This window comes from Hypanus sabinus, chromosome 21, assembly GCF_030144855.1.
Source record: "Hypanus sabinus isolate sHypSab1 chromosome 21, sHypSab1.hap1, whole genome shotgun sequence".
NCBI classification, from domain to species: Eukaryota; Metazoa; Chordata; class Chondrichthyes; order Myliobatiformes; family Dasyatidae; genus Hypanus; species Hypanus sabinus.
Window position 1 is genome coordinate 69582721 of NC_082726.1, and position 24056 is coordinate 69606776.

The window sequence follows — 24056 nt, forward strand, 5'->3', positions numbered from 1 at the left end:
CTGTCACCTGACCTGTCTGGTACTAACAGTAGTAGTGAGGTTGGGGATGGCATTAAACAGGAAATTAGAAATGCATGCAATAAAGGAACAGTAGTTATAATGGGTGACTTCAATCTACATATAGATTGGGTGAACCAAGTTTGTAAGGGTGCTGAGGAAGAGGATTTCTTGGAATGTATGCGGGATGGTTTTCTGAACCAACATGTCGAGGAACCAACCAGAGAGCAGGCCATTCTAGATTGGGTATTGAGCAGTGAGGAAGGGCAAGTTAGCAATCTTGTCATGTGGGTAAGAGTGACCATAATATGGTGGAATTCTTCACTAAGATGGAGAGTGACATAGTTAATTCAGAAACAAAGGTTCTGAACTTATAGAAGGGTAACTTTGAAGGTATGAGACATGAATTAGCTAAGATAGACTGGCAAATGATACTCAAAGGGTTGACGGTGGATATGCAATGGCAAGCATTTAAAGATCACATGGATGAACTACAACAATTGTTCATCCTGGTTTTGCCAAAGAATAATTAGTGCACCCGTGGCTGACAAGGAAAATTCGGAATAGTATCAAGTTCAAAGAAGAAACATATAATTTAGCAAAAAAAAGTGGCACACCTGATGATTGGGTGATATTCAGAGACCAGCAGAGGAGGACAAAGGGATTAATTAGGAAAGGGAAAAAAGATTGAGAGAAAGCTGGCAGGGAACATAAAAATTGACTGTAAAAGCTTTTATAGATATGTGAAAAGAATAAGATTGGTCAAGACAAATATAGGTCCCTTACAGTCAGAAACAGGTGAATTGATCATAGGGAACAAGGACATGGCAGACCAATTGAATAACTACTTTGGTTCTGTCTTCACTAAGGAGGACATAAATAATCTTCCGGAAATAGTATGGGACCGAGGGTCTAGTGAGATGGAGGAACTGAGGGAAATACATGTTAGTAGGGAGGTGGTGTTAGGTAAATTGAAGGGATTAAAGACAGATAAATCCCCAGGGCCAGATGGTCTGCATCCCAGAGTGCTTAAGGAAGTAGCCCAAGAAATAGTGGATGCATTAGTGATAATTTTTCAAAACTCCTTAGATTCTGGATTAGTTCCTGAGGATTGGAGGGTGGCTAATGTAACCCCACTTTTTAAAAAAGGAGGGAGAGAAAAACCGGGGAATTATAGACCAGTTAGTCTGACATTGGTGGTGGGGAAAATGCTAGAGTCAGTTATCAAAGATGTGATAACAGCACATTTGGAAAGAGGTGAAATCATCGGACAAAGTCAGCATGGATTTGTGAAAGGAAAATCATATCTGACGAATCTTATAGAATTTTTTGAAGATGTAACTAGTAGAGTGGATAGGGGAAAGCCAGTGGATGTGGTATATTTAGATTTTCAAAAGGCTTTTGACAAGGTCCCACACAGGAGATTAGTGTGGTATGGTATTGATGTGGATAGAGAATTGGTTGGCGGACAGGAAGCAAAGAGTGGGAATAAATGGGACCTTTTCAGAATGGCAGGCAGAGACCAGTGGGGTACCGCTAGGCTCAGTGCTAGGACCCCAGTTGTTTACAATATATATTAATGATTTAGACGAAGGAATTAAATGTAGCATCTCCCAAGTTTGTGGATGACATGAAGCTGGGCGGCGGTGTTAGCTGTGAGGAGGATGCTAAGAGGATGCAGGATGACTTGGATAGGTTAGGTGAGTGGGCAAATCCATGGCAGATGCAATTTAATGTGGATAAATGTGAGGTTATCCACTTTGGTTGCAAGAACAGGAAAACAGATTATTATCTGAACGGTGGCCGATTAGGAAAAGGGGAGATGCAATGAGACCTGGGTATCATTGTACACCAGTCATTGAAGGTGGGCGTGCAGGTACAGCAGAAGGTGAAAAAGGCAAATAGTATGTTGGCATTCATAGCAAAAGGATTTGAGTACAGGAGCAGGGAGGTTCTACTGCAGTTGTCCAAGGCCTTGGTGAGCGCACCTAGAATATTGTGTGCATTTTTGGTCTCCTAATCTGAGGAAAGACATTCTTGCCATAGAGGGAATACAAAGAAGGTTCACCAGATTGATTCCTGGGATGGCAGGACTTTCATAGGAAGAAAGACTGGATCGACTAGGCTTATACTCACTGGAATTTAGAAGATTGAGGGGGGATCTTATTGAAACGTATAAAATTCTAAAGGGATTGGACAGGCTAGATGCAGGATGATTGTTCCCAATGCTGGGGAAGTCCAGAACGAGGCGTCACAGTTTAAGGATAATGGAGAAGCCTTTTAGGACCGAGATGAGGAAAAGCTTCTTCACAGAGAGTGGTGAATCTGTGGAATTCTCTGCCACAGGAAACAGTTGAGGCCGGTTCATTGGCTATATTTAAGAGGAAGTTAGATATGACCCTTGTGGCTAACGGGATCAGGGGGTATGGAGAGAAAGCAGGTACAGGGTTCTGAGTTGGATGATCAGCCATGATCATACTGAAGGGTGGTGCAGGCTCGAAGAGCTGAATGGCCTACTCCTGCACCTATTTTCTATGTTTCTATGTTCCCTAATAGGAGATCAAGTACTGCATCCTCTCTCGTAGGTACCTCTATATATTGATTTAGAAAACTTTCCTGAACACATTTGATAAACTCCAAGCCGTCTAGCACTTTCACAGTGTGGGAGTCGCAGTCAATATGTGGAAAGTTAAAATTCCCTACTATTACAACTTTCTGTTTCTTACATTGGTCTGCTATATCTCTGCAGATTTGCTCCTCCAGTTCTCTCTTACTATTGGGCGGTCTATAATACAACCCTATTTGTGTGGTCACACCTTTCCTGTTCCTCAGCTCCACCCATTTGGCCTCTGTAGAAAAGCCCTCTGGGCTGTCCTGTCTGCGTAAAGCTGTGATATTTTCCCTGACTAGTAATACCACTCCTTCCCCTTTCATCCCTCCCCCTCTGTCACGTCTGAAGCAACGGATCCTCGGAACATTAAGCTGCCAGTCCTGCCCCTCCAGCAACCAAGTGTCACTAATAGCAATAAAGTCGTAATCCCAGGTGCCAATCCATGCCCTAAGTTCATTTGCCTTACCTACAATACTCCTTATATAGATACACCTGAAAACATTTCTATCACTTACAAACCTTTGATTTCTGTCTTTACAAGCAGTCCTCGCATGACCTTTATCCTCCTCCACCTCACTATCTGTTTTAACACTCTGGTTCCCCTCCCCCTGCAAATCTAGTTTAAACCCGCCCCCTCGGAGCAGCACAAGCAAATATACCCGCAAGGATGTTAGTCCACCTCCAGTTCAGGTGCAAACCATCCCATTGGAACAGGTCCCACCTTCCCTGGAACAAAGCCCAATTGTCCAGAAATATGAAGCCTTCCCTCCTGCACCATCTCCTTAGCCACATATTTAGCATTATCTTCGTACTTCTAGCCTTACTAGCACGTGGCACAGGTAGCAATTCTGAGATTACAATCCTGGAGGTCCTGTCCTTCAACTTTGCATGTAACTCCCTAAGCTCTCTTTGCAAGACTATCCACGTCATTGGTCCCAACATGGACCACGACATCTGGCTGCTTACACTCCCTCCTGAGAATACCAAGAACTCTATCTGAGATATTGTGGACTCTGGCACCAGGGAGGCAACAGACCATCCGGGATTCTCGATCTCTCCCACAGAACCTCTCATCTGTCCCCCTAACTATTGAATCCCCTAACACTACTGCTCTCCTCTTTTCCCTCCTTCCTTTCTGAGCTTTCCAGTCTCAGTGCTAGAGACGTGACCACTACAACTTGTTCCTGGTTGGTCGCCCCCACGAGCAGTATCCAAAACGGTATATTTATAGTTGATGAGAATGGCCACAGGGGTGCTCTTCTCTTTCTGTCTCTTCTCCTTCCCTCTTCTGACAGTCACCCAGCTACCTGCCTCCTGACCTTTAGAGCTGATTGTCTCCCTGGAACTCCTATTTCTGATTCTGCCTCAGAAATGATCCGAAGTTCTTCCAGCTCCAGTTCCCTAACTCTGTCAGGAGCTGCAGCTGGATGCAATAATTAACAATAAAACCATTCTGATGTAGGGTTCTGATGCAGAGTTTCAATACAAAATGTTGATTACTACACTTAGACTTATGCTGCTTGACCCAATGAATTCATCTATTTTGTGCTTTTTTTTTCCCTCCATAATCTAGTGTCTGCAGCCCTTTTTGTTGTCTTGACAATATTTTGGATTTTTTATTCTCCAAAGTTCTCGAGTAAATTGAATGATATTTCTTTTGAGTTTGATAGACCAAGGTTTTGGTTGATTTATAGAGAATATTAAAATTGGGGTTGATGCTTATTTGGCATGATCGACAAAGGTTACCAGAGATGAAAGGTGAAAGATCCTATTTCTAACCCCACAACACTCTTGTTCAGCTTTCCATTATACTCTTCAGAACGTAATTGAACTAGATTCTGTAGGATTATTCACAGTTCATTTGCTCATGTACTTGAAGAGATCTGTTTTGGTGGGATATCAGACTAGATTCCAAAGTGCAGCATAGAATCAGTGGGTGAATTCGCCTTGTCCTTTGCTGATGTTGTAATTGTGAATGACTATAAGTTACAATATGATGTTGTCCTCAATGTTAAGTCTAAAAGATTTAAGCAGAACGTGCTATTTTGAACAATGTGAATAATTACCTGCCATTTTTTAATTAGTAATGCCATCGAGATAGTCAACTGTGATTACTGGTCAAAAGTGGTGAAAGAGGGAGGGCACATACTGTATATCCCTCTAGTAGTGGTCTGCAGTTGAGATCAAAAAAGTAGTGCAAAGATACTTTTTTAACTGATAAAATGTTTCCACAATGGTATTTTAACATAAGAATTTGTAAAAGCAAGAATCATCTTAACTTTTTAATCAATTTGAAAAACTTCGAGTACAGATTTCACAAATAGTGTCCATTTCTCAAGTTATAGAACTGTGCACAATAAAATAGTAACCTTCGTAACACATGAAAAGAATTAAAGCTGTTTATGCTTCATTCTGCTAGGGAGCAGCAACATAGGAGATCAACTTCCAACTGGTCAACTGTCTAACATCCCCTGGCGGAGAGCAGGAGTCAAGTACACAAACAATGAAGCTTATTTTGATGTTACAGAAGAAATTGATGCCATTATAGATAAGTCGGGTAACAAGTTTATTTAGTAACATGTTGCTTATGAAACTGTTAGTAAAGAATTAACAAATTGAATGACGTTGACTCTAAACATGCATGTATTTGAGCTTCAGCATGCTAAACATTAATCGCATTGCCCTACAGTTTGTAGAAACATACCTTTTTAGTGGCTTTAGTTTTGATAGAATTTTCTTTATAACTTTCAGGATCGACAGTCTTTGCTGAAATCCAGGGTGTTATAGATGCTTGCATTAAGCTTACTGGTATGCCAGACCTTACTCTTTCCTTCATGGTAAGTGATGTACTTGTTCTCTTTGCTTCTGTGGGCTAATTTTGAGGTATATAAAAGGTACTGAACTTTGAAATCAGCAAATGTTCAGATGCTAATGTCTGAAGTGTTTATTATTACCAACTGCAGAATCCAAGGCTACTGGATGATGTCAGTTTCCATCCATGCGTTCGTTTCAAACGATGGGAATCTGAACGAGTTCTTTCATTTATTCCTCCAGATGGAAATTTCCGTTTAATGTCTTACCACGTCAGCGCTCAAAAGTAAGATAACTTTCTAACTTTTGTGATATAGGAGATTTTAGACAATGTGTGTGCGTGTATATGCATATATATGTGTGTGTGTGTAGGTCCAGTAAGCTGTGTCCCACCCTGACTTCTGGTGCTGTCTCTGAAGTTTGCATGTTCTCCCTTTGATAATGTGAATCTGCTCCAGGTGCTCTGGTCTCTTTGAGTATCCCAAAGACACACAATATTGTAAGGTAATTGTTCGCTCTGAATAATCCACATTGTGTTGAGTGATAGAATCTATGAGCAATTTGTGGGTATTTTGGGAGAATAAAATTGAATTACTATAAATGTGTGCTTGATGTAAGTATAGAAGGTGTTGGAAAGTATTAGTACATCAGGTAGTTTCTGTGAAAAGAGAAAGCAAATTAACCTCTCAGATCAATAACCACCATAAGAATTTGACATTTTGTAATGGAAACAACTGTGGTTGTCTGAATAAGTTTTGTCAATACCTTATTCTTTTCACAATATTTTTATTCAGATGAAAAAACAAGATTTACAGAGTGCAACACATAGATACATCTCAACATAAATTGTGTACATTCATATACTGTAATAAAATTGATCAAAATGTTATAGCATATCACATAAAGGTATACCACTCTGTAATCAAAAATTTAAAGATAGGTCATACATCATAAAATAAATTTTTTATATAAAAAAAAATCAACCCCCCCTACCAACTACAAAAGAAAAAAGCTAATGGATGATAATGGATAATTAAAAAAAAACATATTTGCTTAAGAATAGAAGATAGAAATATACATAAAAGTCTGCACTGTTAAACTTTATAAATTGGAAAAGTAATTTAGGAAAGGTCCCCAGAATTTATAAAAAGATTGTTTCGAATTTAAGACTGAGCAGTGAATCTTCTCTAAATTTAAATAAGACATAATATCACATAGCCATTGAAGATGTGTAGGAGGGGTAGACTCCTTCCATTTAAGCAAGATTGCTCTCCTTGCTATAAAAGAGAGGTAAAAACTGAAACCTGTAGGTTAGGAGTATTTAAAGTTATATCTTCATTTGCAATAATACCAAACAGGCAGTAAGGGGATTTGGGTCAAATTGGACCCTAAAAAGTTGTGAGAAGGTATGGAATACTTCCCACCTAAACTTCTCAATTTTAGGACACAACCAAAACATATGAATTAAAGAGGCATCAACAGAGTTGCATTTATTACAAAGTGGAGAAACATTCAGATAAAAACTGGACAGCCTCTGTTTAGAAATGTAAGCTTTATGAACCACTTTAAATTGTAGAAGAGAATGACGGGTACAGAAAGATGATTTATTAACCCATTTAAGATTTTATTCCATCTTTCAGTAGAACAGTTTTGGGCCCTGATCTGAGAAAGGCTATGCTAATGTTGGAGAGGGTTTGGAGGAGGTTTACAAAAATGATTCACAAATGAAAGGGTTACCATATGCAAACTAATTGATGGCTTTGGCCTGTACTTACTGGAATTCAGAAGAATGTGGTGGGGGTGGGGGAAGAATCTTAATGTAATCTATCGACCTCCACGAAATTCGATAGGTTACAATGGAATTCTCTCTTCCTCCTGCCCCCCACCAAGAACCATCAAAACATCTCTGACACCATCACCAACCTCATCAACCTCTGGAAACCTCCCATCTACTGCCACCCCTTTATACCGCACTGCTTGTTCCTACCTCCTGTCCACAATCCACAAACCTGACGGTCCAGTCAGTCTGTTATCCCTGCCTATCCCTGTCCCACTGAACTCGTGTCCTGCTACTTCGACTCTATTCTATTCCACTTGGTTCAGTCACTTCCCACCTACCTCCATGACACTTCACATGCTCTCAATCTCCTCAACAACTTTCAATTCCCTGGCCCAAATTATGTCATTTTCTCCATGGATGTCCAGTCCCTACGCACTTTTATTCACCCATCAAACAAACCTTAAATCTCTCCGCTTCTTTCTTGACAAAAGGCTTGACCAATTCCCCCTTCCCATCACCCTCCTCCGACTGGGGAACTGGTTCTGAATCTCAATAGTTTCTCCCTCAGCTCCTCCCATGTTCTCCAAACTCAAAGAGTAGCAATGGGTACTTGTCTGGCTTTTTGTTGGTCCTCGTTCCAAGCCTTCCCTAGTAATGATCCCCAAATCTTTCTGCACTATATTGATTACTGTATTGGTGCTGCTTCATGCATCCATGCTGAGCTCCAACCTTGCCCTTAAATTCACTTGGTCTATTTCCGATATCTCTCCTCTTTCTTGATTGCTCTGTCTCCATCTCTGGAGCCAAACTGTCTACTGATATCTTTTATAAACCTACCAATTCCCACTGCTAATTTGACTAGACCTCTTCCTATGCTGTCACCTGCAAAAATGCTATTCTCAGTTCCTATGCCTCTGCTGAATCTGTTCCAGAATGATGCTTTGCTTTCCAGGACATCAGTGATGTCATCCTCCTTCAAAGAAAGTGGTTTTCCCTCACACTACTATTGGGATCTTAATTTCCCAGACATCTGTGCTCACCCATCTTCGTGTGACCTTAACAGAAATAGAGTTCCTCTTGTCCTTGCTTACCACACAACGAGATCCTACTTCCAAACACATCTTTACCTCCTCTCTCCCCTAAGTCTCTGCTTTCCACAGATTCCATGATTGCTCAGCCCATGATTTCTTTGTCCATTCGACCCTCCCCACTAATCTACCTCCTAGCATGTATCCTTGCAAGCAACACAAGTGAGGCTCCTTTCAGGTTGGATTAGCAACACTTCGTATTCCAGTTATATAGACTCCAATGTGATGGCATGAAGACTGATATCTCCAACTTATGGTAATTTTCCCCCTCCCCCTTCCCTCTTCTTTATTTCCTCACTCTGGTCTCTTACCATTTCTCCTCACCTGCCTATCACCTCCCTCCGTGCCCTTCCTCCTTCCATTTATAGCATGGTCCACTCTCCTCTCATCAGATTCCTTCTCCAGCCCTTTGCGTTTTCCACTCATCTCCTCCCAGCTTCTTACTTCAGTACCCCTGCCTCACCTACCCAGTTTCACCTGCCACTTTCTAGCTTGTCCTCCTTCTCCTCCTCCTCCCACATTTTTATTCTGGCATCTTCCCCCTTCTTTCCCAGTCCTGATGAATAGTCTTGGCCAGAAATGTTGGCTGTTTGAAATTCAAAGTAAATTAATTATCAAAGTACGTATTTGTCACTATAAGCAACCTACAGATTCATTTTCTTCCAGGCATGCACAGAAACTGTGAGGGTGAGTCTTGGGCTGGATGTTCTGCTCACTTAAGGAAGGTGAAGTTTCTTCCATGGCCTCTGTTTTCCAGGTGTAGTGATCGCCACAGACCACTGTTTGCTACCATGTAGGAGGTCACTCATATATGGCGCCTCCTACACATGCCTTCACATGTGTCCCTGTTCTCTCAGAGATTGCTATGTCATTGTGTGACTGAGTGTCCAGTGGTATAACTGGGTGGCCAGGCTTGGCTTATCAGCCTTGGTTGGCAGCCAGCCTAGGAGAAGGACAAGAATTCCAGACCCAGGTAGATATGACTCAGTAGCCTTGCCAGATAGTCTGTCTAGAAGGAAAACTCTTGAGACTCAACCTACAGTCTTGCAGTTGCTTCAGTCTTTGAAGCTCATTGTGCCATTGTGGAACATCCCCCAGCCTAAAGAGTAGAGTTAGTCTGCATGCACCAATCCTCAGTATAAACCTACTCACCGCATGTGGGAAGAAAAGTCCTACAGCGATGGAGACATTTCTTCCTGATTTTCGCAAGCAAAGAACTAGCAAATGATCATTCATCATTTACACAGTAACTTCAAGAAACAATAGAATCAATGAAAGACCGCACCGAATAGGATGGACAAACAACCACACTGTGCAAATATAAAAGAAAAAAGATAATAAAGAAAGAATAAATATCAAGATCATGTAATGAAGAGTCTGTGAAAATGAGTCTATAGGTTGTGATAACAGTTCAGTGATAGGATGAGTAAAGTTATCTCCTCTGGTTCAATAGTGTGATGGTTGAGGAGTAATAACTGTTCTTGAACCTGGTGGTGTGAGTCCTGAGGCTTCTGTACCTTCCTCCTGATGGCAGCAGCAAGAAGAGAACATGGTCTAGCTGTTGAGGGTCCTTGGTGAATGCTGCCTTCCTGTAACAGTGTTCCATGTAAATGTGCTCAATAGCAGGGAGAGCTTTATTTGTGATGTAATGGGCTGAATTCAGAGGTTCAAAGGTCCAATTTAATGTCAGAGAAATTCACTACGTTTTGTGGGATTTTCCGTTCAAGGGCACTGGTGTTTACATGTCATTCATTTATTCATTTTTATTCATTTCCACAGATACCACCTGACCTGCTGAGTTTCTGCAGCATTTTGTGTGTGTGACTCTGAATTTCCAGTGTCTGCAGAATCTCTTGTGTTTAGCACTTAGAACCTTACCTATTTCCTCTGTTTCCATATGTAACTGCCCTCCTTTGTCCTTGACTGGACTACTATTTCTCTAGTCACCTTGCTCCTAATTGTATGAAATGCTTTGGGATTTACCTGATTCTATCTTTCAAGGACATTTCATAGCTTTAAATCCTCCTAATTCCTTGTTTGATTTCATTGCTGCTCCCTTGAGATTTTCCAAGTGTCTTGTCGTATTTCTGGTTTCTAAACCAATTGCATGCTTCCACTTCCTTTTTGACAGAACTTAATATCTCTTGTCATCCAAGTTTCCCAAACCTTGCCACATTTATTTTTTGTCCTCCATGGAAAGGAATGTGTTGACTACAAGTCTGTCTTCAGTACTATAATTCTATGTAAAATCATCTACAACCTCCTAAATCTGGAATTCAACAACTCTTCAAGCAACAGAATCTTTGAATTTCTGACCCCAATCTCTACGAGTCACTCCCAGCACAATTGTCCTCAATACTGATGCTCATCCTAAGCCCCTACTTCACATACATTTGTAACTGCCTGACCAGAATTGATCTGTTTGAACAGTATGCAAGACAAGTTTTTCACTGTACCTTGATACACATAACAATGATAAACCAATCTACCAATTATAATGACTGGAAAGAACATCACGGATTCACCAGGTTGATGCAACTCCCTGTTCTCCCTGGCAGTTTGTGATTCTAGCTCTGCTATTTGGGACCAAAAGGAAAATCAATCACCACTGTATTCCTCGGCCTGATAATGGAAGAGATGCATTTTTTGCCTTTGCCACTGGGATTGATATCCAGGGGAACCTGAACACATTTAAAACCAATTCATGGTGTGTCCTATTTCTAATCAATTGTTTTAGGCTATAGAAATGATAATGTCCATACTGTTAGTGCAGATGCCCCCTACATTACTGCTGGGATGTTGTGTTCCTGCAAAATTGTCCATGTCACAATTTTCTATAATGCAAGACTGTCATCAGCACATGCATCAAAAATGCAAGTTGTAAAAAGAATAATGTGCAGTTTTCTTTTTTTCCATTTATGTGAGGACAAATTTTATTCTGGCATCTCAATGTTTTAGATAGCAATTTGTGAATTCTGTGAGGACAGTACAAAAAAAGGCTGTAACATGTGGGTTGCCTGGCAGATGACTTTGGAAACTATATTCATCACAATTTGTGTTTTCAGCTTGGTGGCAATACCAGTGTATGTAAAGCATAATATCAGTTTCAGAGACAATGGATCGACAGGACGTTTTGATGTAACAATTGTGCCAAAACAGACTATGGGAAAGATGGTGGAAAGTGTCCTAGTGATTGTTCACATGCCCAAAGGGGTGCTGAATATGAATCTTACTGCAGCACAGGGCAATTACACATTTGATCCAGTCACCAAGGTAAGTCCTGATGTGTTATTTACACTAACGTTTCTCTTAGTGAGGTGAAAGTATATTATTTAATGAACACCTTTTTTGACTTCGTTTATTACAAGGAAGCTGTGTTTATTGTAATTTCTTAGTTTTTTAAAAATGTATTGCACTATACTGCTGCCCAAAAACACAAATTTCACAACATATGTTAGTGAGAGTAAGCTATAGGAAGGATGTGGAAACCATAGAAAGGGTACAGAGGAGATTTACAAGGATGTTGCCTGGATTGGGGAGAATGCTTTATGAGAATGGATTGAGTGAACTTAGTTGTTTTTCCTTGGAGCAACAGTGGATGAGAGATGACTTGATAGAGATGTATAAGATGATGAGAGGCATTGATCATGTGAATAGTCAGAGTCTTTTTCCCTGGGCGGAAATGGCTAGCACTAGAGGGCACAGTTTTAAGGTGCTTGTAAGTAGGTACAGAGGAGGTTATCAGGAGTAAGTTTTTTTTATGCAGAGAGTGGTGAGTGCATGGAATGGGCTGCCTGTGACGTTGGTGGAGGCGGATACGATAGGGTCTTTTAAGAGACTCCTGGACAGGAATATGGAGCTCAGAAAAATAGAGGGCTATGTAATTTCTAAGGTAAGGAAATTACTTTGTGGGCTGAAGGGCTTGTATTGTGCTGTAGGTTTTCTATGTTTCTAGTAAACCTGATTCTGTTTTGATGTCTCCCCCTCTCAGGTGTTAATTTGGGACATTGGAAAGATTAGCTTGCCAAAGTTACCAACTCTTAAGGGATTAATTAACCTACAGTCTGGGGCACCAAAACCCGAAGAAAATCCAACGCTCAGTGTTCAGTTTCGGATCCAGCAACTTGCTGTATCAGGTAGGAAGAATGCCTATAAAACTGAAGCTGAATTCTGGCAAAATTGTTTATGATAATGAATCACTTAATTATGTAGGATTACTTAATTATACAGAGCAGCACACACACAATGTTGGAGGAGCTCAACAGATCAGGCAGAATTTATGGGAATGAATAAGCAGACATTGGGGGCTAAGACCCTTCATTAGGACTGGAAAGGAAAGGGGAAGAAGCCAGAATTAGATGGAATTCTCCTCCAATCTGTGAGTAGCCTCATCATGGTAGTAGAAGAGGCCATGACATGACATGTCAAAATGGGAATAGGCAGTGGTTAGCAACTGGGAAATCCTGTGAGTGAATCCACAGAAAGCATTCAGACTGGATGGGGTACCTGGCCATGTACTAAAAACTGACCAACTGGCTGGTGTGTTCACTGAGATCTTCTAACCTCTTGTTTCTTGCTTCATCAGTGTGTGGTAGCCAAATGCCTCAAGCAGGCTTTGATTATACTGGTGCCCAGGAAGAGTTTGGTGACCTGCTTCAATGACTATTGCCCAGTTGCCCTTACATCGACAGTGTTTTGAGAGGCTGATGATGAAAGTTATCAGCTCTCACCTGAGAGGTGACCACTGCACTGTGTGCTTAGCCACCTGCTCTACATGCGTTGCACTTATGACTGCGGCTAAGCACAGCTCCAATACCATATTCAAATTTGCTGATGACACCACTTTTGCAAGCCAAATCAAAGGTGATGAGTCAACTTACAGCAGGGAGATTGAGTGGTGTCATAACAACAACCTCTCACTCAATGTCAGCAAGACCAAGGAACTGATTGTAGGTTTCAGGATTGAATCAGAGGTCCATGAGCCAGTCCTCATTTGAGGTTCAGAGGTGGAATGGGTTAGCAACTTTAAAATCCTGGGTGTTAGTATTTCAGAGAATCTGTTGTGGATATGGTACGTAAGTGCAGTTGTGAAGAAAGCATGGCAGTGCCTCTACTTCCGTAGGAGTCTGCGGAGATTCGGTATGACATCTAAAACTTGGTGACAAACTTATATAGATGTGTATTAACTAGCTGACTTACAGCCTGGCATGGAACACCAATACCTTTGAATGGAAAATCCTACTAAAGGTAGTGTATCCGGCCCAGTACATAACAAGTAAAAAGCCCTCCCAACCATTAAGCACATCTGCATGAAATGCTGTCTTAGGAAAGAAGCATCCGTCATTAGAGATTACCACCAAGGCCATGCTCTTTTCTCGTTGCTGCCACTAAGTAGAAGGTACAAGAGCCCCAGGACTCTCACCATCAGGTTTAAGCCCAGTTAGAACCCCTCAACCATCAGGCCCTTGAAGAAAAGGGAATAACTACACTCACTTGACCGTCCATTGAGATGTTCCCATAACCAATTATCTTACTTTTAGGACTCTATCTCATTATCTCATGTTCTTGTTATTTATTTATATTTGAATTTGCACAAACTGTTGTCATCTGCACTCTAGTTACTATTCTATAGATTTGCTGAGTATGCACGTACGAAAATGAATCTGAGGGTTGTATCTGTAAGCATCCTTGTGTCTTGAGAGATGATGGTGTCATACTTTATCTGATGGTTCTTGGGGTTCTAGACTTGGGGCTATTTGCACTCTCTAAAGTGGCTGTACAGCCCCACTCTAGAGTGACAGTCTCTTTCACAGTGGCTGCAGCTCTAGGTGATGCAGCGCTGGCTTTTCTTCTGCCTCTCTTATTGATGAGCATGTTGGTTCTTGCTATCTCAGCGTGTTATACACCATTTTTGACTGTGGCCCTCCATGCTGTCGATTCTTCAAATGTTTCCTCCCATGTGTTAAGGTCAATGCCTCCCAGCTTCATGTCACGCTTGCAGGTATCTGTAATGGAGGCATGGTCTTGTCCGTGGGCAGTAACCCTCACTCAGCTTGGCATGCAGCTTGTCCTTGGGAATGTACCCCTAGTCCATCCGTTTGACATGGCCCACCCATCTGGGGCGTCTGTGGCTGAGTAGTGTGAATGCTGGGAGTTGTCAGCCCGCTGCAGAACTTCTGTATTGGTGATTCTGTCCTGCCAGGATATGTACAGCAGAGGCAGTGTAGGTGGAATCAGTTTAGCCTCTTCTTTTGGCTGCTGTATGGTGTCCAATCATCTCTGGTGTAGAGGAGTGTGCTGAGTACACACACAATTTGGTTGCCTTTGTCAGATATCTATTGTTCCACACCCCTGTTCAGTCTGGCCATGACAGCAGCAGCTTTGGCAATCCTGTTGTTCACCTCTACTTTAAGGGGTGGAACTGCTGATGGTTGACGCAAGATAGGTGAAGGAGTTGACCACATCAAGAGAACAACCATCAACAGTGATGGTTTGGGCGAAATTGTGCACCCTTGGCCGTGATGTTTGTCTTCTGCAGACTGATAGCTAACCCAAACTTCTTGCAGACATTGACAAAGTGATTAGTCAGTTGTTGGAGTCTGCCTTCAGCGTGTGATGTCAATTCTCCATCATTTGCAAATAGCATCTTGCAGATGAGGGCTGTCCTAACTTTGGTTTTGGTGTACAATCAAATGATGCTGAATAGCTTGTCGTCAGCCCCTGTGCAAAGGTAGATGCCTTCAGTGCAGTCTGTAAAAGCATAATGAAGGAGCATTGAGAAGATTCCAAAGAGGGTTGGTGCTGGGATGCAACCTTGTTTCACTGTTCTGCTCATTGGAAAGGTATCAGAAGTTGCTCCATTGAAGCAGACAGTGCTGTGCATATCGTTATGGAAGGATATGATCCTGCACAGTCTTGGGGGAGTGGGGGGCAGCCAATCTTTAGCAGGAGGTTGAAGAGTCCTCTTCTGATGAGGTCAAAAACCTTGGTCTGATCAATGAAGGCTGTGTATGGTGGCTTCTGCTGCTCTCGCACACCTCTCCTGCAGCTGGTGCAGTGAGAAGATCATGTCCACTGTATTTCTTCTTGCACTGAACCCGCACTGAGACTCTGAATGCAAGGCTCTGAAGTTGTTCCAAGACAACGCGGGTTAACACTCTCCCCACGATACTACGGAGAGAGATGCCACAGTGGTTGTTAACAATCACTGGGGCCTGCTGCTGACTTGATGCCATCAAATATCCCTCTTGCATTTCTGCTTTTTGGCAGCTGGTTGGATATTGCTGCACAAATTCAGCCTGTAGTTGTTTGCACAACTTCGGCAAATTGTTGCTCCTTGTATCTAGCAGCCCTGAAGGCATAGCGTGTGCTGGTGCAAGGGTTTTGCTTATAGGCCAGCAGGGCTTTTCTCTTGGCTTCAGTTATTGCTCCATTTTTTTCCAGTGTGCTTTGTACCACTCTGTGTTCTTGTGCTCTTTTTCTCAAATGCTGAGCTGTAAATGACATCACGGAGTTGTAACCACTTGGAGTCAATAGAGGTTCTGTCATCAGAACTGTTCTTCATTATAGCTTCAAAGGTGTTGGCGAACTGCTATACTCTGTCAGAGTTTCAATGTACAGCAAGTACAGCAAGATCAGCTCTTGGTCTTGGAGTGATGGAGTCTATTTGACATTAGCCCCACTCTGCTGACAACAAAGGAGTGGTCTGCAGTATGTTAACAGCAAGTGCCAAGGACACTGTTCAGGTCCTTGCGCCTGGTGACGATAATGTCGAGCTGTTGCCAGTGGTGGGACCATGGATATCTCCAGGAGACTGTGCCATTCTTTACACTGAAAATGTGTGTTGGTGATGCAGTGTCCATGATGGCAGCACAGCTCCAGCAGTCTTTACCCAATTTTGGTTACCTTGCTGATGCCACAATAGCCAAGGCAAGAAGGCCATGCCTTGTGGTCATCTCCAACTCTAGCATTGAAGTCTCCCAGCAGATACAATCCTTCAGTGCTTGGGATTCTGGATATTGACTCATCCAGGGCCTCCTAGAACTGGTCTGTAACCTCTAGGGAAGAAGAAAGTGTTGGGGTATAGATGCACAGGAGGTTTAGGAGCCCGGAAAGCAACGATGTGGAGAGCAAGGATCCTTTCTGTTCTGCCAGTTAGTAGTTCCAGAGTAACAATGTTGGAGTTCTTCACTGCAAAATCAACCCCATAACTGCCTTGAGTCTTCAAGAGGGAGACCCTGCCAAAAGAAGGTGTAATTGGACTCTGATGGAACCGTTATCCACCAAACAGGTCTCCTGGAGAAAGGCAATGTCAATGTTAAGCTGAGTGAGCTCCCTGTCAATGACTGCTGCTTTGCAGGCATCATCGCTCTGTTGAAGTGTCAGCCAGTCTGGGATACGTGGTTGGGATGTTCCAGCTTGCGAGGCTAAGAGCTGGGGCCTTCCTAGTTTAGTCCTTCTAACTGGTACGGACTTGCAGCTTGCTTGTTGAGGCGAAGCGAGCCCCACTCACCTAGTGAGGCAAGCAAGCAGTGTGGCAGGACTGAACCTTACTGGCTGAGGGCTGCCCAACGTGAAGAGGGTGTTAGCTGTCTAGTGAGATTTGATGATCTTTCTCACCACCAGAAGTGGCATCGGCGCTTATTTCCTACACCAATCGGATGAGCTTATAACCAGTAACTTCCACCTCCCGTGTGGCGCCGATATCTTGTGACATCGAAGGTGTTTCCTTGTGGAAATACTAACTGAGAACACCAGAGCGACTTAAGAGTTTATTAACATGATATCATGGAGAGTCTGCAGCAGTCTCCACTGCCACCAGAGCTCTGATTTTTAGGTTATACAGAGCTCATAATTATACAGCAAGACAAACAACTTAACGTAACTTTGTTTAGCATCCCACAGTCAGTTCATAATCAATCATTTAAAAGACATGTCAGTTATTTTTCAGCACAGGTCTAACAGTCCTCTTTTTGCTCCCTGTTATTAGGACTCTTAATTAACCCACCTGGACGCATCCTCCCTCCTGGTTCCGGGGCCCTAGTATCTTGTTTATCTAAGTTTCTGGTACTGTACTTACCATGCAAGCTTATTTTCGACTCACATCAGCAAACTTAAGTCCAGCTGCTCCAGAATGGTCTATTATCCCATCATACGCTAGTTTTAACCATTTTCACCACAGTCCTCTCCATAGTACCATGGGCCTGGACGAGGGGATATGGAGGTCTTGGATGCCCTGTTGTCAAGACTCCACTCTCGGCGTTGCTGGCAGTATCAAACAGGAAGGAAGAACCTATACAGTTGGTGCCAGTGCAGCTGCAGGAGTAGCCAGAAGGTGTCATAGTAAGCCATCCATCTGCCTTAGAACTCCACTCTGGACTTTCTGTAGGGATTTATTCCCTTAGCCTTTGCCTTTCCCAAGGCGCACACAAGGCAGTGCGACTATTTACCCATAGCTTTTATGGTGCCACTGGTGATGATTCCCTTGACTGTTCCTCCATAACTTCTGGAAACTTACTAGTCTCACTAAGATTTGGTCCAGAATTCTTCAACTCCTGGAGTGACAAGGCTGTTGGAGGTGTCGGTGCCGCGCACCGGCACCTCCTCCCAGCCAAACCCGAAGTCCGGGCTGGTCCAGCCACAAGGTCTCCAGATCCTCCCACTGGCTGGTAAGCTGCATCCTTCGCCAGGCTGACTGGAGCAGGGCCCAGGCCGACAAACCCATCTTATGGGTGTATATTGTGACGTATATATACTTCGATAATAAAAATTTACTTTGGACTTTGGACAAAGTGGTCCCCCCAATCTAGGTTGGAAGAGCAACATATTCTGAGGGTAGCCTTCAACCTGATGGGATGAGTCGATTTTTTTTTCCCCCCCAACTTTCAGTACTTTTTCCTCTTCCCCTTGCCTTTCTCCTGGATCACTTTCCTCTCATCAGATCTCTTTTTTCCTTCAGCCCTTTACTTTTTCCACCTATTACCTCCCAGCTTCTTAATTTATACCCTTCCACCACCCACCTGAATTTGCCTATCAACTTCTAGCTTGTACTCCTTGCCCTCCTCCACCTTCATATTCTGGCTTCTTCCCCCTTCTTTGTAAACCATATTAAAATCATTTACATTGATAATGAATACAGAGTTCACAGCACTGACCTCTGGAACACCCCACTAATCACAAGCCTCCATTTGGAGAATGGGCCTTCAGCCATCACCTTCTCCTTCCTATCATTAAGCTAATCTGAAAGCACCTTCATTATATATTTAAGTTTAGATATATTGGAATTCAACTGTACAGATGTATACAGCTAAATGAAATAACATTCCTCAGGGACCAAAGTGTAAAACACAATACATTAATCACGTCCAGGACATAATGTAACATCAACACTGGATCTATTTCTTTTAGAGCAATGACACCCACCCTCCCCCAGTACTGGGTATTGACTTGTCTCTGCATGTGCTGTTGTCTACAGATGTGCAATGTTCTCTCTCCCTCTTGCTGCAATGTGAATACACCAGTTAAAGCCATCTCCTACATCCATGCTTTTATTTAATTGATATGTGGTTGTGCACAGACGCAACAAATTGGTGATGAGTGCAAACCCAAGTGTGAGAAAATTTCACTAACTGCACCGATAGTTACAGGATGAAACAGCAGGAGTTAATCAGTGCAAGAAAGCTGTCACGAATGCTAACAAAGGAACGCCTGAGTAACAGTGAAAGAGACACTGAATTTAAAGTGAAAATAATGTGACTTCAGTCATGAAGGTTGATGAATTTGATAGCGCTATTGAAGGCTGGGAGTTGTATATTAAGAAGGTTGAACTATATTGTAACACGAACAACATGAAGGAGCAAAAGAAAACCCCTACCCTTCTTAGCTTAATGGGCCCAAGAACGTAGTCTCTCACACAGTTTAGTAACCCCTGCAAATCCATCAAGCAAAGATGTTCAACAAAATTGTTATAATTTTAGAAAAGGAACCAGTCAAAAGATGAAAGCCTTTCTTGAATACCTTGCAGAATTGTGGAAACTTTCCCAGTACAGTGATTTTAGAGATGGACTTGTAGAACTGCTCAAAAAGCTTTTGCAATCTTTAGAGATGGACTTTCTGATACATTAAGGGACAGGCTTGTATGTGGCATGCATAGTCAAAGCATTCAAATGAGGCTACTGGTAGAAAGTGACCTAACCTTAGAATGGGCATTGACCAGTACAATATAATTATACACTGCAGTAAAGGATATAGTAGAACTACCAAAAAAGGAGGTTAAAAATGTGAAATGCACAAAATGTCCCTTAATGGTGCAAAAAGCCAAATATGTTATTGATGTGGCAAATTCTGTCGTGATGCAAATGACTGTTGGTTCAAAGAAAAGTCTGCAGCAAGTGTCACAGACAAAGTCATAGAGGAAATGTGCAAGGCAAAAAGGACAACTGAGGGAAAAGTCTTAAACACAAAACTTTAAGCAAATGCATGAAGTTACTGAATGTAAACAGTCTGACAAAGGTGAGCTGCCATGTCTAGAATAGCATAGTATAACTGAAGCAGATCACAAAATCTTGATGTGTCTGGTATAAAACTGAAAATGGAGCTGCAAACAGTCAGATTTGTCCATAATTCCAGAGACTGACTACAACAGACTGTTCTCTAAGATACCATTAGAGAAGACCTAAATGGTCTTAAGACCTACGCTTAAAAACTTACATAGGTGAACAAAGTATCTCCCAAAGGCAAACTGAAAGTATTGCCACAGCAGCCCAAATGGTAGCACTAACCAGAGACTGGCACAGCTGCTTAATGCTAATAAGAAGGTGTTTGAGAAGGGGATTGGTAAACTTGAAGGCATAAAGGCCAGAATTGAACTGGATGAAACAGCAATACCAAGATTCCATAAAGCATGTCTAGTGCATTATGCACTATGCCCTAAAGTGGATGCTGAACTGCAGAGCTTAGTGGCATCTGGAATTCTCTCCAAGGTTGAGTGAAGTAATTAGGTCAACACGCATTGTTCTGAAGGTCTAGAAAGGGAAGGCTAGAGCTGTTCATATATGTGGTGATTTCAAAATGAGCATTAACCCCGTGCTGCGTACTGTGCAGTATCCCCTGCCACAAATAGAAGACATTTTTGCATCTTTGGGAGGTAGGAAGAGGTTTTCAAAGATTGACTTGTCATAAGCCTGTCTGCAAATGAAGATTGAGGAGTCAAGCAGGAATTCCCTCACAATCAACACTCACAAGGGACTGTTCCAGTATAATCGTCTTGTCTTTGGTATCACATCCGCTTCAGCAATTTGGCAAAGATCAATGGACCAAGTGCTCCAGAATATTCCAGGAACACAGTGTTACCTTGATGACATCATTGTGACTGGCAAAAGTGGTGAAGAGCACCTCCAGAACTTCGGTAAAGTGCTTACCAGGCTAAGTGAGTTTCAAGAATTAAATCTCATATTGTGGACATGTCATTGACAAGCTTGGCTTACATAAAAGATTGAAACAATGCTACAGGCACCCAAACAGGAAAATGTGTCACAACTCGGGTCATACTTTGGCCTTGTAAACTCCTACCACCAGTTTCTTCCAAACATTGCTACAGTGCTGCATTCATTGAATGCACTGTTACAGACAGGAGCAAGGTTGGGATGATCAGAAAGATGTGAAAAAGTGAGAAAACAGAGACTAATAACATCAGATGAGCTGTTCACCCATTATGACCTATCCCTGCCCATCTTTGAATTATGGAGGACAGCATGTGTATAAATGTCTCACTCCAGCAGACTTCATCATGATCATCATGACTTCAGTACTTGTACTACTTTTTAATGTTTCTTAATTGTACATATGATTTTTTTTTTGTGTTCTATCACTGAGCAGCAGTGAACCATCTGATTGGCTTATCAGAGTTCTCTTCAGGAACTAGTTGACTTCAAGTCAAGTCGCTTTTATTGTCATTTCAAACATAACTGCTGGTACAGTACTCATTAAAAACGAAACAGCGTTCCTCCAGGACCATGGTGGAAGTGACACCATTTGATCAGCATTTCTGATCTGGCTATTGGTCAGGGTTGCACTTAATAATAAAAAAAAAGACTAGTATACAGTGTGTACTTATGGCATTGGAGCAGTTTTGCCACACATTATGAAAGATGGATCTGAACACATGATTGTCTTTGCATCATGATCACTGACAGGTGCAGAACGCAACTATGGACAGATAACTGAGAGGCCTTTTAGTATGTGGAATATGAAGTTCCATCACCATCTCTGCTGATAAAAGTTTGCACTAGTGATAGATCACCTGATCCTTGTGTCGATTTTCAATCCCAGGACGGGAATTCCAGTGATGACTGCTGCCTGGTTACAACGTTGGGCACTATTCCTAAGAGCCCACTCTTATGGAATGGAGTTCAAGGGTACCAAACAACGTTGCATCAAGCTACATTGATGGCTTGTCACGTTTTCCTCTGTTGGCAACTGAAGAAGAGAAGTCTTCATACTGTGACCCAGCAGAAGTGTTCCACACCACATTGGTGGACTAGTTGCTGGTAACAATTTAAGAAATACAAAGAGAGAGAAGGAATGACCCGACATTGTTAAAAGTGTATGAAATCATCATGCAAGATGTCCAACTCATGGTAACCCTATGTTTCCAGAGTTCTCAGCTAGATGAGACCAACTGTTGGTATGTCAAAGAATGCTGATGTGTGGATCTCATGTCGTGCTTCCCTCTAAACTATGCACTAAACTGTTAGAAAATCTGCATGAAGGACACCTAGGTACAGTCAAGATGAAGAGGCTCATCTGGAGCTATGTGTGGTGCCAGGTTTAAAACTTTGCCAAAGGCTGCTCAAGATGCCAAAAAGTTCAAAATGCACCCCCATAGGCACGTTACGCTTATGGGAGTGGCTGTCATCACAGTGGCAAAGAGCACTTACTGACTTTGCTGGGCCATTCATGGACTTCATGATTTTGATTGCTGCAAATGCTTATTCAAAGTGGCTGGAGGTTATACCAATGAAGTCAATCATCTCAGCAAAGACCATCTTCACCAGAAATGGCTTACCAGAACAAAATGTGACTGATAATGGACCACAATACATGACAGAAGAATTCCAACTGTTTGCGAAGATAAATGGCATTAGACTTTTCAAGTCAGCTCCTCACCACCCACCAATAATTGGGTTAGCTGAAAGGTTTATCCATACTTCAAGAAGTCTGGAAGTGATGGACAAGGAGGGCATTTCTCTACTGCGCAAGGTGGACAACTTCCTTTTCGTGTATCAGAACGCTGTTCATGCCACGACAAATCAAACACCTGTAATGCTGTTCATGAACAGGAATCTGACATCTTGCATTGACCTCTTGAAACCAGATCTATGGAGGGAGGTATAGAATAAACAGTTCAGCCAGTTGCCAAGTGAAGTGGCAAGAAGCTTTGAAATTGGACAGAAAGTCCTAGTGTGCTATTACTAAGAAGACAAGTGGATAGCTACAAGAACTGATGCACATGGTGAATGGTTGAGATCAGACATGGATATGTCAGTGTGGACCAGATGCATGACATATGGATGCTTAACCGAAGAATACACCTGAGTCGACTGTATCCAACAAGACGGACACATTACAGTTACTGGACTTGCCTCTCAACGATGATGTCACTGACAGCAACATGACATGGGAAACAAAAAATGTTGTCTTTGACAAGATACCTACCAAAGCCGATGCCACTCCACAGGGCTAGAGGCGTGACAAGAATGTTATGATTGACAAGACACTTGCCAAAGCTCATGCCATTCCGCAGGTCCAGACGCACTATCCTGAAAGAAACATTGTCACCCAAAAAGATTGAACCTTTAGAACTGTGAAGTTAGTTATGGACTGTTATTGTGAAAGCATGTTTATTTCAAATATTGGTTTATGAAAAGGAAATTGAGCGTTTTATATAGTTTTATGTTGCATTAATCTAAAGGAGGAGGAAGTGTAATGAGTGGATCAATTTCTTTTAGAGCAATGACCTCCCCCACCACCCAGCGCTGCATATTGTTCTGTTGTCTGCACATGCGCTGTTGTCTACACATGTGCATTGTTCTCTCTCCCTCTCGCTTCAATGTAAATACACCAGTTAAAGCCATCTTCCGCGTGCGTGCTTTAATTAATATGTATGTAGATGTGCACTGACACAACAGTAATATTAATAGATTCTTAAAATATATAGATCCACAAATACAACATTACTTCATATTGATAATACAAGGGTTACTAGGGAGAGGCTAGATCTTCTCAAAGACAATCAGGTCCACTTATGAGTAGAGCTGCTGGAAATGGATGAGGTTTTTAATGTGGCTGTCTCCTCTGTTTACTAAGGAGAATATCATAGATGCCAATGAAATGAGTGTAGTAAGTAGTGAGGCCCTGGATCATATGCATAATATGACAAAGGCTGGATGGATGGATGCTTCCTGATCTGTTGCGTTCCGCCAGAATTTTGTGTGTGTTGCTTTGGATTTCCAACATCTCGCAGAATTTCTTGTGTTTATATTTTGCTGCTCCACAGTGAAGTCTATTCTAAGGGTGCCTACGATGAAGAAGTTTAAATCTTCTCTTTGACAGGAGTTCAGTGAGACCCTCTCTCGGTATTCCCCTTTTGTGACCTCTAATGCCCTCCAACTTGTTGACCATGTACTGACCCAGAAGTCCTCTTCCCCTCCTCTCTTCTATTCTCCACTTTGGCCTCTTACCTCTTCTCACCTGCCTATCACCTCTCCCT

The 24056-nt window shown here is 42.2% G+C and overlaps 1 protein-coding gene across 1 annotated transcript in view; it reads left to right on the forward strand.

Moving 5' to 3' along the window:
* LOC132379184 (AP-1 complex subunit mu) overlaps positions 1-24056 on the forward strand; it is a 40442-nt gene that overhangs the window by 13863 nt on the left and 2523 nt on the right. The window contains exons 3-7 of the mRNA XM_059946858.1: positions 5028-5165; positions 5360-5445; positions 5572-5705; positions 11353-11560; positions 12279-12423. Coding sequence (XP_059802841.1) covers positions 5028-5165; positions 5360-5445; positions 5572-5705; positions 11353-11560; positions 12279-12423 — 711 coding nt within the window. The remainder of the gene's footprint in view (positions 1-5027; positions 5166-5359; positions 5446-5571; positions 5706-11352; positions 11561-12278; positions 12424-24056) is intronic.